Genomic DNA, 1828 nt, shown 5'->3' on the forward strand with positions numbered 1-1828 from the left:
CTCTACTTACTAACCTATTACTTTCTGCCAACTCCTCCCCAAGCTGAAGCCTTCCCTTACAACAAATATAGTTAGAATTCCTATTAGCTTGAATAATAAATCCTCTGAAGGAGTTACACATATTTGAATTTGCACCATTCAAAAGTTATAATTATGTTAAGTACAGTAATTGGTTCCAGACCAGTGGAAATATGTGGTATGAATTTAAATAATGTGAGTACTTCAGGGGATTCATTCTTCACATTAATTGGGACCTAGCTTGTATGTACATTCCAGGAAAACAAATCAACACATTGGCCATGTCTGAGAATCTATATCTCATCCTGAACCTCAAATCCACTGAGTCTCTGTCAAGCTGTGGAAGGTATTTCATCATTAGTCTTTTGCAGAAACAAATTCTCTCAAGATCTATGGTGACATATCTTTCATACTCAATTTTTTTTATCACTTCTCCTGGTTTCTACTCCCTTTCCATTTCCCCATAAATTTTATACCTGGTTCTATACATGTTTCCTGGTAATCTAGACAGCAGTTTCCAAGTTCAACACAGGCAACATCGCAGCGACAGTTCCCAAATGTCCTCTCGAAACAGCGACCTTTGCAACTTTTGACTGAAATATTAAACAAAGAGTTAGTTGCTGCTAGTAAATATATAACTACAAACTGGACATCAACTTTTCAACCCAAATCATGAATTCACTGAGAAAGAGAAGGCTCAAATCTTAGTTTAGATTACATCCATAGTATCAGTAACCATGGTATCTTAATATGCCATACCATAAACAAAACCATATTTGATTCTATAATGCAATCATCTTTGCAAGGTTATATTATAACTTCTTGCTAACTAAAAGGAAGGAAAATTTACAGTAACAAAGTCTTTATAAATCTTTATTAAAATTCAGACTTACAAAATGAAGAAGAAAATTGAACAAGAGTTCTAAATAAAGCAGCAGTGCTGGAGGAAGGTTTCTGATAGCTGCATGGTCTGTCCTAGCTTGCATGAGGTTGTGGAGACTGCAACATTTGGACAAGGGCCAGGAAAGAAAGAGTTTGTCCTAGGGCCACATGTTTCATAGATTTAAGCAGGCCCGACTGGGCATAATTCTGGTCCTGCCTCTTTAACATGGTTAATATAAGACTTAAAAAAAACTAAACTAAACATAGAAGAGTTTTGAAAAAGTTTTAAGTCAATCAATTAGCATGTATTAAATTCCTTGCATGTGCTAGGTACTTTGCTAAGTGCTATAATTTGAAGTGCTATATCAGTTCAAGTGAGAGAGAAAATGTCAGCACCATAAAGATGAATAATCAAGTGGCTTGTGCTCACAATTCTCTCTTAAATTTCCAAGTGATTGGCAAAGAAATTTTCACTTTATTAGTTTTGGGATATATGGCAATTTAGGGTAGCTAGGTGGTACAATTCATAGAGTGCCTGGTCTGGAGTCAGGAAGACCTGAGTTCACATCTGGCCTTAGACACATACTAGCCGGGTGACTCTAGGCAAGTCACTTAACCATGTTTGCCTCAGTCTCCTCATCTGTAAAATGAGCTGGAGAAGGAAATGGCAAACCACTCCAGTATTTTGCCCAAGAAAACCTCAAATAGAGTCACAGAGTCAGTCATGACTGAGCAAGAACTACAGTGGAACCATTCACACACAAAAAAGTACAGTCTGAATGACTTCTAGTTTCTAAGACCAGAAACTTTCTTGACTCAAGAATTAGTTATAAATTTGATAAATTAGATATAAATTATCAAATAATGAGTCTATCATTAATCAAGTATTTTTAGAAGAGATTTGTATTATAAGTAATGTTCAAAAATA

At 35.6% G+C, this 1828-nt stretch overlaps 1 protein-coding gene across 2 annotated transcripts in view; it reads right to left on the minus strand.

Moving 5' to 3' along the window:
* Positions 1–1828, minus strand: part of LOC114029386 (ectonucleotide pyrophosphatase/phosphodiesterase family member 1-like) — a 108727-nt gene that overhangs the window by 66146 nt on the left and 40753 nt on the right. For both annotated transcript variants that reach the window (XM_027843786.1, XM_027843788.1), the window contains exon 3: positions 495–611. In XM_027843786.1, coding sequence (XP_027699587.1) covers positions 495–611 — 117 coding nt within the window. The remainder of the gene's footprint in view (positions 1–494; positions 612–1828) is intronic.

This window comes from Vombatus ursinus, unplaced genomic scaffold (genome assembly GCF_900497805.2).
Source record: "Vombatus ursinus unplaced genomic scaffold, bare-nosed wombat genome assembly UNPS02014931.1, whole genome shotgun sequence".
NCBI lineage: Eukaryota > Metazoa > Chordata > Mammalia > Diprotodontia > Vombatidae > Vombatus > Vombatus ursinus.